The sequence below is a fragment of the Hevea brasiliensis genome, chromosome 2 (genome assembly GCF_030052815.1).
Source record: "Hevea brasiliensis isolate MT/VB/25A 57/8 chromosome 2, ASM3005281v1, whole genome shotgun sequence".
NCBI lineage: Eukaryota > Viridiplantae > Streptophyta > Magnoliopsida > Malpighiales > Euphorbiaceae > Hevea > Hevea brasiliensis.
This window is the reverse complement of record NC_079494.1, coordinates 74,146,221-74,160,419: the sequence shown is the minus strand read 5'-3', so window position 1 is coordinate 74,160,419 and position 14,199 is coordinate 74,146,221. Positions and strand designations below refer to the sequence as shown.

General features: G+C 33.2%; 1 protein-coding gene across 1 annotated transcript; it reads left to right on the top strand.

Moving 5' to 3' along the window:
- The first annotated feature begins 239 nt into the window (after nucleotides 1-239).
- On the top strand, nucleotides 240-9,172 carry LOC110640797 (uncharacterized). Its single transcript, XM_021792333.2, has 4 exons — nucleotides 240-590; nucleotides 895-1,095; nucleotides 5,708-7,837; nucleotides 8,338-9,172. The coding sequence occupies exons 1-4, from the start codon at nucleotides 554-556 to the stop codon at nucleotides 8,988-8,990; spliced, it is 3,021 nt and encodes a 1,006-aa protein (XP_021648025.2). The 5' UTR covers nucleotides 240-553; the 3' UTR covers nucleotides 8,991-9,172.
- The last annotated feature ends 5,027 nt before the right edge of the window (nucleotides 9,173-14,199 follow it).

Here is a 14,199-nt window from a genome sequence, read left to right as displayed (position 1 = left end):
TTATCATTCACTTTGGTGGGCCTTTTATTTTAATTGGTGGTGGTCATAATAATGTCACAGCCACGTGACTAACTACTTTTCCCATCGGCCACATGCAGCCTTTAGTACCGGCGCACGTTAGTCACGTTGTCAGCACAAGCACTGTAAGGTTCTTTCATATACAACCACCATTTAAAGCTTAGCGAAATATTATGCATCACATTGTTGTACTTTCATGACAATATACCCTTCAGGTCTGGAAGTACAATCTCTTAAAGTAGATTGAGTTTTCTGTTTCTATGGATCTGTATGCAGGAGAATGATTAGCGTGCTCTCTTCTGGGACAGGTTAAGGCGTTATCTTCGCTGTCTGCCAGTGTACCGTACTGCTCCGTAGACCCAACTCGAGAGAAGGGGGAAAAAAAAACAAAAAGTCTTTGAGCATAGTGCTTTTCTAAGCCTCCATTCTCACTCTCTCTAAACGTCTCTCTTGGTTTTGGTTTTTCAAATCTTTTCTTGGTCTGCTGTTTTCGCAGAAAGTCGCTAAAAGTCTCTCTCTTTTCATCTCTGTTGAGATGAATAACCAAGATCATAGGAAGAATCATACGCCAGGTTTGTTGTTGTGTTCTTTGCTACCTTCTGCGCTTTTTTTTTTTTTTAAATCATGGGTTCGTCTAATTTTCCATGGTGTTCTGGTTCTTTTGAATTGGAAATGTGAAAGACCACCATAACCTTTATTTTTAGTTTTTTTCTTTTTCTTTTCTTGTTGGGATCTTTCTTTTGTTGTTTATTATTAATTTCTATGGAAAATTATTCTGGGTTGTCTTTGTTTTTCTACGTTCTTCCTTTTTTTTTTTTTTTTTTTTTGGTTGAGCTATGGAAGATATGGTAATGGGGGCTTTGTTGAATTTTGCAGGGCATGAAAGCCACGGAGTTCATATTTGTCACAAATGTGGGTGGCCGTTTCCAAATCCGCATCCGAGTGCAAGACACAGGCGTACACATAAGAAGATCTGTGGAACCATTCAGGGGTACAAGTTGGTTGACTCGGAGGCTTCTGCCCATTCGACTATTTCTGATGATGAGCAACTCTCCGATGAAGATCGCAAAACCCCTGGTGAGAATTTCCATTCCTTTACAATTATAATTATTAGCTTTTTGAACTTTGTTTATTTTTGGTGCTGAGGAAATGTATGGGAAGGAATAAATTGTTGATTTTGGATCTTAGAATTAATTTTAAAAGATTATTTTAATTTTTTAATATAGTTCTATGGCTGAGTCAGCATAAAGAAATACGTTCTGTTGCAAAATAGGTGAAGAATTGTATTCTTGAGTTAATGCTGGTAAATTTGGTGTTTAAGGTCCACGAATTTTAGAGAGAAGTAATAATGAGCAGGGTAGTGTTCAAATAGGGGAGAGATCGGGTAGATCAGAAGATATGGTAGATCCGCTGCAGAATTTTCAGATAGTGGGTTTGGGAGGGGGATCGGAGAGTCTCCAGGTGACGTTAAGAAGCCAGCAATGTATTTGGAAGCTGTTGTGGAGAATGAGACAAGAACAACTTTATCAGTTAAGGATGGTGCAATTAATGGTAAGCTTTAATGGGACCAGACGGTTACTTGATAGCATAGTTTTATCTACATTATGTTGTATATATTACTAATATGATATTGCATATCTAAGATATTCAAATATCATACGATGAGGTTGCTTTGCTAATTAAATGGTTCCTTTATTTCTACAGGGTGTTTCACATGTTAATATTGTGGACTTGATTTATTATTATGATAAATATGGATTTAGAATGACTATGATCATCAACGCATTTTCATTTTTGAGTATGGAGTCATTTTAAATTGAGGGGTAGGATGGTACTGGATGGTTCAGAGAGCCTGCAAGTCATAAGTGGAATTCGCTGATGGTTCAGAGAGCCTGCAAGTCATAAGTGGAATTCGCTGCATTGGCAACGGACACCTTAAACCCATCCCTGCTGGATTTGGGGGTGGGTAAAGTTGCCATCTGTAATTTCATATATGTCCTTTGTTATTTCTTTCAGGGTTATGATATTTTGTTTAGGAAACTTGGTGATTAGAAGCCGTATGAGCTCATTGTTAGCCTATAAATGTTAGGATTAATTTTAATTTCTTGTTTTATTTTTAATTTTTATTTTGAGTTCTGTGAGAGTATATATTTATGAGATAACGGAGTGAGTGAAATAATTTCAAGCTTGTGATTGACTGAGACGGGGAAATATAATAACCCGAAATACTAGAATTAGTACCACTGGAACTCTGGAAGTAGAAAGGTTGAAATGTGTACTGGATGAGTCAAAGCATAAAAGTAACGTGGTGAAAATAGCAGTAGGTACAACTAGATTGGCCTATGCAGGAGAAGCCAGCCAAATAGGATGAAAAATGCTTGATTAGCAAAAAAAAGGAGGCATAAGAGAAAAATCAGTTGCCAGAAACTACAAAATAGCATTCAAAACAAGCTTTTGCTGTTAAGAAAAATCTAGAATTGCTTCCCAAGGAAAAGATGAAGCATGAAAAGCAAGCAATTATAGGTTAAGCAAGCCGTTGAAAGTAATATATATGATGAGTGAGAGATTGACTTTGTTACTCTAAATAAGTTGAAATGAACTTTCTAAGTGTTGTCATTGCTATTATGTGCGTAGAAGTGGAATGGCACGAAGTAAAATTAGTTTATGCTATTCAATATATTTATGATTTGCTATTAGGTATTGTAAACAAAAGGTTCAGTATGTGAGTTGTTTCCATCGACTCTAATAGCTAGGGTTGATATATGTAATTTCCTTGTTTGTTAGGAATAGGCAAATCAAGTATAAAAATGTATCGATTTGTGTTTGATTGTCTTATTGGTCTTTAACATGTGTGGTGTTCCCTTTTTTTTTTTCTTTAATATGTTTCCTTAGTTAAATTTTTTTTTTCTCCTTTTCTATCAACGAATTCAAGCTAGACAAAGTTAAAGAGCAGGAATTTTAGACTCTCTCTCTCTCTCTCTCCCTCTCTCTTTATATATATATATATATATATATACAGTCCATCATGGTACTGAAATAGAATAGGGAAATTCTCACAGTTAAACTTGTTAGCATTAGAAGGAACAGCTAGAGTTGTATTCAAATTTAGTGGTGTCATTGTAAAGGGGTCTGAGGGATGTTTTAAGGTGAAATCTTTTGGCTTGTTATAACCTTCAAAAGAAGGTGAACGTTTTAGTTAGTTTGTTATGCAATTCTAGCAGGATGTTGTGGAAAATAACTCATCTAATTATTGACAATTCTTGAGTATTAGTAGGATCAGTTGAGGAAGAATTGTCGGCTTGGATGGTGTATATTTTGTTACAAAATTTGTGATGAAGGCTTAACCATCAAACATAGTATTGCCATGGTTTCATTCAACTTTGACATGCATTTCAATTGGAACCAGGGGCGGATATCCATGGTGACGTGGGGGAGAAACTTTCGATATATATATATAAGATGGTGGCCATTCTTTAAACTTCTACTCACAGTCAAAATCAAAATTGAGAATTGTACAGGAAATTTATAGAACAAATAAAGTGAAAGATATCTCATTTAATTTTGGTAAATTTAAATTTATTGTTTTCTTTTTTAATTTATAATTTTTCTTGTTATAATTATTTATTTATTTCATGGTTGATATATTTATTTAATATATAAAAGTAATTTGCATTGATATTTACGTTCACAATTACAAAGCTGAAAATTGTTCACAATCAAGTAAGTATTTATTAATTACCATTGCTTTTTAGATTTTATTTATTTATAATTTCTTTTATTTGTTTTTTTATTTCATATGAAAATATTTTATTCTATGAATGAAATTAAAATTTTTTAATTTATATATTAGTAGCTTATATATACTTAAATGTGAGAGTAATTTCTTTTATCAATTTAAATCAATATATTAATAAATGATATGTTATTTGCATTAAAATTTTATTTGATTTGATTCTTTAGAATTATAAGCAAACAAAAAACTTTGGGTTATTTCTTTAAAAAGAAAATTACTCAAGAGTCAAAAAATAGAGCAACAACAGATGATCAAGCAAAAGTGATAAATTTATTATTTAGTGAACATCATTTCATTTATTATTACTTATTAATTTATAAATTGTTGTATTCATATTTATTTTTTATTATTTATAAATATAAGAAAAATTTAAGTATAAATTTAAGTTTGGCCCCCCAAACTTCATGGGCTAGCTCCACCACTGATTGGAATCTTACAAATGTACTGAAATACAAAGATAGTGAGGAGAAGATTGAAAAAAGGGTGTGTTGATGCATGATGTTTCCTACACTGCATGCTCTATAAGGTGTTCTATGTACATGCATGTAGCATTTCCTTTGCATTGCTTGGAAGCTGTTTGATGGTTTAAACCCCCCTCACCTCTCGCTCAAAACCGGGCAATGTTATTATTGCACCAAGGCTAGCCACCATAAAAAAATTGATGTGGAAAGTACTGTTTATGATGATTATGAGATTGATTTATACTCCAGAATTAGGCAAAAGAAATTTATCATGAAAGCACTCAACCTAAAACTTAAACTTGTAAGTGAGAGCCCAATAATAGTTTTATATCTCCAACACACCCTCCTGCACTCGAATGCCCACTGGGTTTAAAGCGTGAGCAAGCACATGTCCACTTTGCCTTGTGCTGAAGACTGAAGTTTTTAATTAATGAATGGGTTTGCAGGATTCGAACTCTAAAGCTTTTGTTCTGAGAGGCTCTAATATTATAAAGAAATAGAGAAGGAGGAGAAGAAATTTGTGGAATAATTAGCTTGATTATTTCCTTAAGCTCTTGGGGATTAAATAGATTTTACAAAAGCCCTAAATAAGAAAACACATATAATTACAGGCCTAAAATCCTCCTAATTAGTATGAGTAATTATTTTCTAATATAATGCATGATTAAAGGGATTCCTTATCTATTTATAGATTCTTAACAGTTCTAATAATTTGTGTTAAAAGTGCACGACTGCAGGAAAATGTGCTGTTAATTCTGTTATGTTGAATACATATATATATATATATATATATATATATATATATATATATATATATACGCATCAATTCAACTTCTGCAGTCCTGCCCTCATTAAAAAGAAAAATTCACATATTAATCTCTTTTAAGATTTTAGCTCTCAAGTCGGTCAAGTATTAATTAATTGTTGCAGAGAAAAATGTCTTTGGTCTAATATTGTGGGGCAGAGTTTCATTGAAACAGGGATGAAAATTTTTTTATTGGTCATGTAAAATAGCAGAACTCATTGGGATAGTCAAACAAGGCAACAACCTTTTAATTTACATTTGGTAGGTTTCTTATCCCTTATGTTGAGGGGAAGATTGATCTTATTCATATCATTATAAACAACAAGGATCCTTGCTGCTGTCAAATGATCTGACATTCCCCTATAGATCCCTTTCTGTTTTTATAGTTTATAAATTTGTTAAAGTGGTTTCTAAGTTTACAGTTATGACTCATGAGAATTATTCATGCTTGTTATATAGTGAAAATACAGAATGTAATCCTTGTCTAATACATAAGAACATGATGGCGTATTATGTGCCGACTTTAACTATCAATTTGGTGATTGATAAACTTGGCAGCCGTTAAAAATAAATTTCTGATGATCCCATTTCCCGATTTTCATGATAAACGTGCATTATGTAACTGTGCAGCTACCATCCCACCTTCTAGCAATTCAGCTAACAGCAGCCAAATGCAAAATACTGAAGTTCAAGGAAGTAATCTGTCTGTAAGGGCCCAACAGTCCCAAGATCATGTCTCAAGTGCTACCACTAGCTTCATGGACAGATCTTTAACAGATTGTAGAAATGAAGAATCTGTGTATGAGCCCAATAATGATAAAGGAGGTTCTACATGTGACTCGAACCCCAACCAACTTGGGACCCAAACAGATGCATCGTGGGAGAATTACGAGAAAACTGCAAGTGAGGATTTGGCAGAGAGTGATGCAAAAGGAAATGAAGGAGCTAAGACTATAACAAACAATGCTGATGATGACTTGACTGAGATTGATACAAATGCAAATGAAGAAATGAATTTAGATAGATGTCTTGTGGATGCTGAGGTCTCACCCTGTGATAATGTAGGTGAAGCATCTGAAATAGTATCTAAGCAAGGGAAAATAGAGGATACGACTTCAGATCCTTTAGCAGCTGCCAGAGTTATTCAATTGAAGAAACAATCTAATGATGAGTTAGACTCTAAGATATCTTTAAATGCTCTCCCTCCTGAAGTCAAATCTGTTGAAAATGTAAATACTTCCACTGGTACTGCTCAGGTCAAGGTAGATGCTGCTCAAGGAATGGATTCTGCCAGTTCTGGTGAGTTAATTGAGTTAAAAAATGGACAGGGGGAAGGAAATGACAATGTCCATGTGCTTTCAGTTCCTGATGATATACCTGTAGTGGACAATGCTGAGATCATGATTAGAGGTTTTAAAGATTTTAAAGGAGGGGCATTACCCCAATTAGTAGTTGCAGATTCATTCAAAGTAATTAATGATAAGGATAATTCTTCCAATTTTTGTTCAAGCCTATTGAATGAAGGCACAGAGGTCTCTGCTTTAGACATGCATGTTTTGAAAGATGACCTTGAACAGAAAGGTGAGAGCAGTGAGCATATTGTTGAAAATTTTCCTGATGAAACAGAACCTATCATGCCTCAGGTCAAGATGACAGCTAATGAAAGTCAAAGAACAGAACAGATTGATGCCCTTACAGATGCGGCTGCAACTGGGATTGAGAAAAACTGTTCTGTTCAATGTCCTGGAGAACAGCCGCCAAGTGATTACCATAAAAGTTCATCACAGACTAGTTCTGTGGAGCATGCTACAGAGGTCTTTTCTGATGTGAATCCTGTGGCTGTACAACTGAATTCTGAATTCAGGCAGACAACCAACTTTGGTGGTGCAGATGATGCCGGTGATTATGAAAAGGGTAAAATCATAAGATGTGATATAGCTGAAAATGAGGACAAAAGAATTACAGACGAGAGTTGTACAGAAAACATTATAGCAACTTCAGAACCAAGTTCTCTCTCTGAACTCACAGTTAATGCAGTGACAAAATCATTTGGAGGTGAGGATGCTGCTGATCATGAGGGGGGTAAAGTTGAAAGCTACTATGTATCAAAAACTGAAACTGAGGAAGGTTATTCCACAATACGATCCATAGAGGGAAAGCTTTCAGTGAAGACAGCAGTGATGCCTGAATCTGCTAAAAGTGTTCATGAATCTAATGTTACCTCAGAAAATGTAATTAATGCATCTGAGAGAAATTTATCAGAAAATGAATGCATACAATTAAGTAGAGTTTCAGATCATCAGGAAGGTGTAAAGGAACTTGAAAGCACTGGCAACAGAAAGGTACAGGTGGATGGTGCTGATAGAGCTAGTGCAGCTGCTGAATCAAGTAATGTTGGAGATAATGATGAATTGCAGAAGTCTTCAGATAATGTTGGAGACGTTGAGGTATTACAAAGGCCTATGGATAAAATTGATGATGTTGAGGTATTACAGAAGTCTTCTGAAGATGTGACAAAAGAGCCTCAACTCTCTCCTTTAGATACTTCATCATCCATTCAAAATTGTGCCCCTGTTGGAGATAATTCTGCTGGAGATTTTGTAAGGGTTGTATCTGAGAATCGATCTGAGTCTTCTCCTAATGAAGGTGAAAGTAAATTTGCTGCACAACAACTTGGTGCGTCTGCGATTGACTTTTCTGTTGACTCGGGTAGCCAAACTGATAGTTTGGAAGGCCAATGGGGCTCTGCCTCTGCATCAGGTACTTTTGCTTAATAGATTTTCCTTAATTGGTGCAATGCTAGTCTGGATACTTTCATATTTGGTTTTATTACTTAAATATATCTCTTAGAAGAGTAATTGGGCCAATCCCTAAAAAGCCCTGCATTAGAACTTGAAAACTGGTGTGTTAAATGTTTGGCTCTTAGATTTAAAGTCGGTTCAAGTCATAGATTGCAAACGATAGTTAACTATGTACAGAAATGTGTCTGTTCTTTATGTTGTAATATTTCATCAGAGACATTAATGCAACTAGGTATTGAAAGAAAATATTAAACAATTTAGACAAATAATTTTATTGCCAACTTTTTCATTATAAAAAAAATGATTGCATTTCCTTTAAATTGATTAAATCATAGTTGTGTCAGGATACATCTAATCAGCTTGTTTGAAAACCGTTGTTTTTCTGATGAAGTTACCAGCACAGGGAGGATTATCATGTTTTCATTAATTTAATTTCTCGTTTTCAATGCATGGAAACAGTCCTTTCTACCCAGTCAGATATGCCTGTCATTGTTGATGCTGAGGCATCAAATGGTACAAAAGCATCAGTAGAAGCAGAGAAAGCTGACTTGAAGGAGCCAAAAGCTTTGTCAGAGAGGCAACATTCTGATAAATCTGATGTTTTTGAGCCTCCATCATTCATGACATTGGTTGAACCTAGAGATGGAGACAAAGCTGCTGCTTCTGAAATACAGACCGTACAGAATCTGAACCAACCAGCTGGTTGGTTTCCCTCTCTTACTCATGTCACAAATGAGTCACAAGGAAGAAAAAAGAACGAAGAAATAATTGCCAAGGTCTCAAACTGGAGCACTGGGAAGCAGCACTCTCCTTTGAAGAACATTTTGGGTGAGGCCAATATGGAAACCAAATCCAAGTCGCCAAATGCCAAGGAAAATCCACCGCCAGTGGTTGAAAAAGACGAAAGCAGTGCAAAGGATAACAATGCTTCAGCCACAACAGTCAACTCAAATGTGGGTTCTCAAGTTCCTGTAGCTGAGGCTGTCAAGAAAGATGCAGGGAAAGAATGGAATTCTCCGGCGAGGTATCCCACAGACATCAAGAGAGAGAAGAGGAAAGTAAAAGGAAGACCATATTGGGCACAATTTGTATGCTGCTCTTCTGTAAACTAGGACAATGAACGTTGTGTTGATAGTGTCGAGATACTGATGAATATGGTTGTATCCCACTGCCCTACTTATAGTGAAGATTGTGTTATGAATTCAAGTCACTGTTGCAAATTTAGTTTACCCTATCAATAATTTTGAACATCATATTATATAAAGTATAAAAGTACGTATATAATGTTGCCTTAGCAGCCTGTCTTAGGTTCTGTTTTTTTTGGTTGATTTCATTGTTGTCATTTGGTGATATTTCACTCGAGTGTTTGAATACCTATTTCTATTTCTATTTTATTTATGTTGCATGTAGTGTTTTAATAGAGGATTTTTGCAATTGGATGATCAACAATTTCTATGCCTTTCATTCTTTAATTTTTTTTTCTTTCATTCATATTTTAAGTCTGTTAAATTTTTTTTTTCTATTAATTTCAAAAAATACATAGTGAGGTTTCTTTAAGTTTTTTCCTTTAGATAGAAAATTTGAAAATTTATTTGTAAGAACTTAGACAGTTAAAAACTTTTATTTTGGTCTGTAACAGAGTTTAAACTATCAAATTGAAGAACATGTCATATTTTTAGACTTAATTTGATAAAAAATAATATTTAAAATTTTCAATTAAAAAAAAAGTCAATAATGTACATTATATTTTTGAACTGTTAACACTAAATATGGTCAGAAATAAACAAAATTATTACCATAAACAAAATTACACTAAGTTTCACTAAGGGTGGAAAAAAGAGGACCCAATAATAAGAAGGTTTAGACTTCCCCAAATTCTAAACGACCCAAGATAAAAACTTTTTAATAAAGTTGTCAAGTCGGAGGGTTTTCAATGGAGGAGGTATATTTTAAGTATTAAAGCATTTAAATAATTTTTTTAAAATAATTTTTAAAAAAAAAAAATTAAAGCATTGTAATAATATAATTAGAAAAGTAGTTAAAATAAGCCATCAACTTTGTCAAAAGTTTAAATAAATTTAATTTTATCTTTTTAGCCAAATAAACTTAAAAGTTTAATTTTTTTAATATTGATTAGCAATTGATTTAATAACTAATTATAAATTAGTTGATAATAGCAATCAATTTTAACAACTAATTATAAATAAGTAGCTTGTTAAATTTTTAAAAAATTAACCATTTTATTAAAAAAAAGCATAAATCACAAATCAGTTATAAAATCGATTACTAATAGCTACTGATTTCAATCAATTACAAAAATCAATTGCAAAACTGATTATTTTTTTGTAGTGCAACCTATCTTCACCCTTTACCTTGTACCCGTCAGTCCGAGAAGCACCAAAGGTAAAGCTCACGTAGCAACCCATCTCCACCCTTTACCTGGTATCCCCATTCTTGGAATAGCCATCATAGGCCTTTACATAGGAACCCATCTCCACCCTTTGCTTATCAACAAGCTAGCACCACCAACAAGCCAGGCACTGTGGAAGAAATGACAATGGGTCTATTGGAGAGTAGTGGGTCTGAAGAAGAAGAAGAAGAGGAGGAGGAGGAGGAGGGTGCTATGTTTTGTTCTTGGATATTACGTTTGGATTGTGGGTGTTGATTCATGCTTGAATCTCAAGCTTGTATAGTGGGATGCTGTGTTGGTTCTTTAATTTATTTTTTAATTTTTCTTATTTTAATAAATTTGTAAATAATTTTAATTTTTAAGCTTTTTTTTAAATTAAGGAGCTTATTTAAATTTTATTTTTTCAATATAATTATTACAAAATTAAGCTGTCATTTCATATTAAGCGGCTTTCTAAAGATCAAAGTGTAGTATGATTCAAAATAATAATAATAATGATTAAAATGAAGTAAAAACTTTATAATTTTAAGTATAAATTATAAATAATTTTAGTGGGATTTTTAAAATTAATTTGTTGTTTTATAAAATATTTCTAATTTTAAACAAATTTAATGAAATTTATTTGAAATAGTAAATGAAATATAATTTAACAAAAATTATATATTTTTTAATCCTTAACTTTTCTTAAGTTAAACCATTTAGACCAAATGCCCATTGTGCCCCCTGAACTATTGCTCAATAGTCAAATTTCATCATAAACTTTTTTTTTGTCCTATTGATGCCCTCAACAATTTAAATGAACATTTAAAACTAAAATTGACAGAAACCAATTTAGAAAGAATCAGACACAAGTCACATGGTCATGTGACTATAAACAGACGTTAAATTACTAATAACTTTACCATCATCTCCTCCATGGGAGGCCTCTGGTTCTCGCCTCTCTTCTAAGCTTAGAGGAGAGGCTTTTCAGCTTCTTCTTTTTCACCATCTCTATAACACCCCCTTACCCAGTATACAGTAAAATCGAGTAAGGAGATATTACATTCGATGCACGAAGCACCTATCTCTGTTTCATTTTGATTATCTATCTTTGTGTTTCATTTGTTTTACTTATTTTCTTGATAATTTATTTACAATAATTAATCTCTTTTGTTAAATGGAGAAACTACAAGAGTTTCTCCTAAATTTAAGCAATTCCCCTGTTAAAAACATTTTATAATCTGTACAATTCTCAATTTCTATATCATTTCTATCAATCACAATCATCAATCCTCATCAATGTCATCATAATCCATTCATCAACTTACATTTCATAAGCACAAGAAATATTTTAAAGTTACAATATTCATTAAACCACTCTTAGGGCTAAATTAATGTTTACATACTTATGATTACAATTTTCAAAATAAAATTTACATCATATTGTTTACAATATAACTGTACACGCACATATGAGTAAAAATGTATAATGCAGAAGTTGGTGATACATCTACCCAAAAGTCCAAGACATGGTGACTCTAGACTTTTCTGTAAATCCACTCTACTTCCTGTTAGCCCCTATCTACACTTTATCTACTGTACTTGCGAGAGAAAACAAATCTTCGCGCTAAGCTAAATAGCTTAGTGGTGCACTCTTAATTAAAAGCAAAATAAGTTTCCTTATGCACATTAACATAAAATATGCTCTAGTATTCATGCAAGAGTATTTGAACATTTAAAACAAATATATATCATTATGGCATATGAATAAGTCAATAAATCCATACTTACCAATCACACAATTTAATAGGGTTAAATGCACTTTATCATGCCCTATTTGAATTTATTATCTCTATGATCACACTTGGAGACTTTCCTTTCGTACTCATAGTACCCTATGACAGATGGTATATAGATTGGATAATGGGACTCATAACACTGACCACTCAGTGGTTCTGGTCGATTTAACATAGGCTTACATTCTTGGCACTGACCACTCGGTAGCTCTGGCCAGTATAACACTAATTTTCATTCTCGGTACTGACCACTCAGTGACTCTGACCGATATAACACTGATTTTTTATTCTTGGTACTGACCACTCAGTGGCTTTGACCATAGCATGCTCACTTATCTAATCCTATACCTATTGTCTAGGCTCACTTTGCTCATCTTTTATATTTTCCAAATTTGGTACCTCAACTTCCTTAATAGATTTTGCCAAGGTACAACAGGAATTAAACCATACTTTCTTTGTCAGAATTGTAGATCTACGTCTTAAGATTATTTTAGCTTTGGAATCATTTAATTTGCATTTGTGTAGCTTGAGTTATGACCATTTTGCTAAAACTATTCAGGTGACCAATTTCCAGTTTTCAGGTCACTTCAAGAATCCAGGCAGATTTCTAAACTCACTTTGTCAAGCAAATTTGGATAGATTACAGTCATAATTTAACATCATAATCTCATATGACTTGTTTCCCTGTGTGTGACACCCCTCACCCATCTACAGTGTAGCCGAGTAAGGCATGTCACACTCGGTGCCTGAGCACCCTAACTTATCTTACTTTATTTCATTAAAAATTTTGAATTCGTTTAATTTAATATCAATTATTTTTTGACGAAGAAACTAATGGAGTTTCTCCTATTTTATTATCGTTTGACGTGTTTTACTATTTACCTGTTTGAAATTTCAACAATTTTTTTAAATAAAAATATCATCATTTCATGCATCATCTATATATTTCAATTCCGTATTTAAATCCATACAATTTCATTCATATCCAATTGGATACATTCCCATTCATGTTCAACTCACATATGAAAATTTTCAATCTTTATTAATTTACATGATATACAATTTAATCACATATGAATTAACCGATTTATTAATTTACATCACATACCTATTAATTACATTTTCATAATTTACATTACAATACTATAACTAAGCATTTTATACAACATACAAATTATGACCTATATGGGCCCTATCTACATGCATTGCTGAGGAGGTGACAACCTTAAATACTTCAGACACTTCTACAGATCAGAACTCCAAAATCTCTGTTTAATATTCACTAGGCTTTACCTTCAGTACCTGCGCAAGGAAACAAATCCATCGCATTAAGCATTCCTGCATAGTGGTGCAATAATATAACAAGAAAATAATATATAAAATACAGATGGAAATAAAATATGGTTCAGATAATTTAGATCTAATTATGCTTCAATAAGGTTTCTAAAATTTAATATCCCTTTTTTTTTTCTAATTTAGTCCTCTTTGGAGGTGCTTAGTGTAACACCCTCCCGGTAGCAACTCCGTACATTCTACTGTTCCGGTGACCGGTGTTGGTCTGGACAGCTAGAACGTCCGGAAAAATATTTAAACTAAAGTCAGAAACCATGATTAACTCAAATATTAATAAGAAAAATTTAGTAAAAATTTTAGAAATAAAATACAACCAAGTCAAATGAGCCGGTGCCCAAGTGATGAGTAATCAGAGGTAAATTGCGGTTCTCGCAACGAGGAGCCCTAGACCCGGAGAAAAATTTATAAAATAATTTTTGGGACACCAGAGAAGGGTCATTGAGGTTCCTATGGCATTAGAATTCCAAGAAAATATTTAGAAAAATTTTTCAATCGGTACAGACAATTTTGGCCCGTTGAGCCAAACGGAGGGCATTTTGGTCATTTCGCATTCAGAGGTGATTTTTGGCCGACTTGTCCAGTTGAGTAAATAATTATTATTATGACATAAAATATGAATTAATATTGATGAAAAATTAATTTGAAGCTAGTAGAAAAGAAAAGAAAAAGAAAATACAATAAAATGCCAAATATGACATATTATGATGTCACTCACTTACTCCAAACCAATCACAATTAAACAACCATTTAAGTAACTAATAAAAGAGACAAATTGAGACCAAA